General features: G+C 58.5%; 1 protein-coding gene across 1 annotated transcript in view; it reads right to left on the minus strand.

Moving 5' to 3' along the window:
* Positions 1–82, minus strand: part of COMMD9 (COMM domain containing 9) — a gene marked incomplete at its 5' end in the record, with an annotated part of 3,794 nt that extends 3,712 nt beyond the window's left edge. The window contains one exon of the mRNA XM_010012753.1: positions 2–82. Within this exon, the coding sequence (XP_010011055.1) occupies positions 2–82 (81 nt within the window). The remainder of the gene's footprint in view (position 1) is intronic.
* Between the last annotated feature and the right edge of the window lie 301 nt (positions 83–383).

Raw genomic sequence — 383 nt, forward strand, 5'->3', positions numbered from 1 at the left:
GAAAGATTGTGAAGATATCGTCTGCACTTGTCAAGCCACGGTACACGACGTGCCTGGTGAGGTTGTGCAAAGCAGATACCAGCTGTAGAAAAGAAAGAGGAGGAAGGGCTCTGCTGAGTTGAAAAGCATTGCATGCGGCACAGGATGAGCCTTCAGCAGCCAGGAGAGGCACAGCTTCTGCAGCGACACTGACCCCACCAGGGTCTTGGACATCCAAGTGCTGCCTGACAGCCCTAACAGCTACGGAGCTGAGGTTCCAGCTGTCCTCCGGCGTGCATGCCTCTTTCCTTTTGCCACCCTGTAAGGCCCCTCCGGGCAGTGCCTCCGAGGGAGCATCGCTTCCACCGAGCACGTTTCGTTCCCGCAGCGGCCGCGGTCCTCGG

The sequence above is a fragment of the Nestor notabilis genome, unplaced genomic scaffold, assembly GCF_000696875.1.
Source record: "Nestor notabilis isolate BGI_N333 unplaced genomic scaffold, ASM69687v1 scaffold27944, whole genome shotgun sequence".
Taxonomy (NCBI): domain Eukaryota; kingdom Metazoa; phylum Chordata; class Aves; order Psittaciformes; family Psittacidae; genus Nestor; species Nestor notabilis.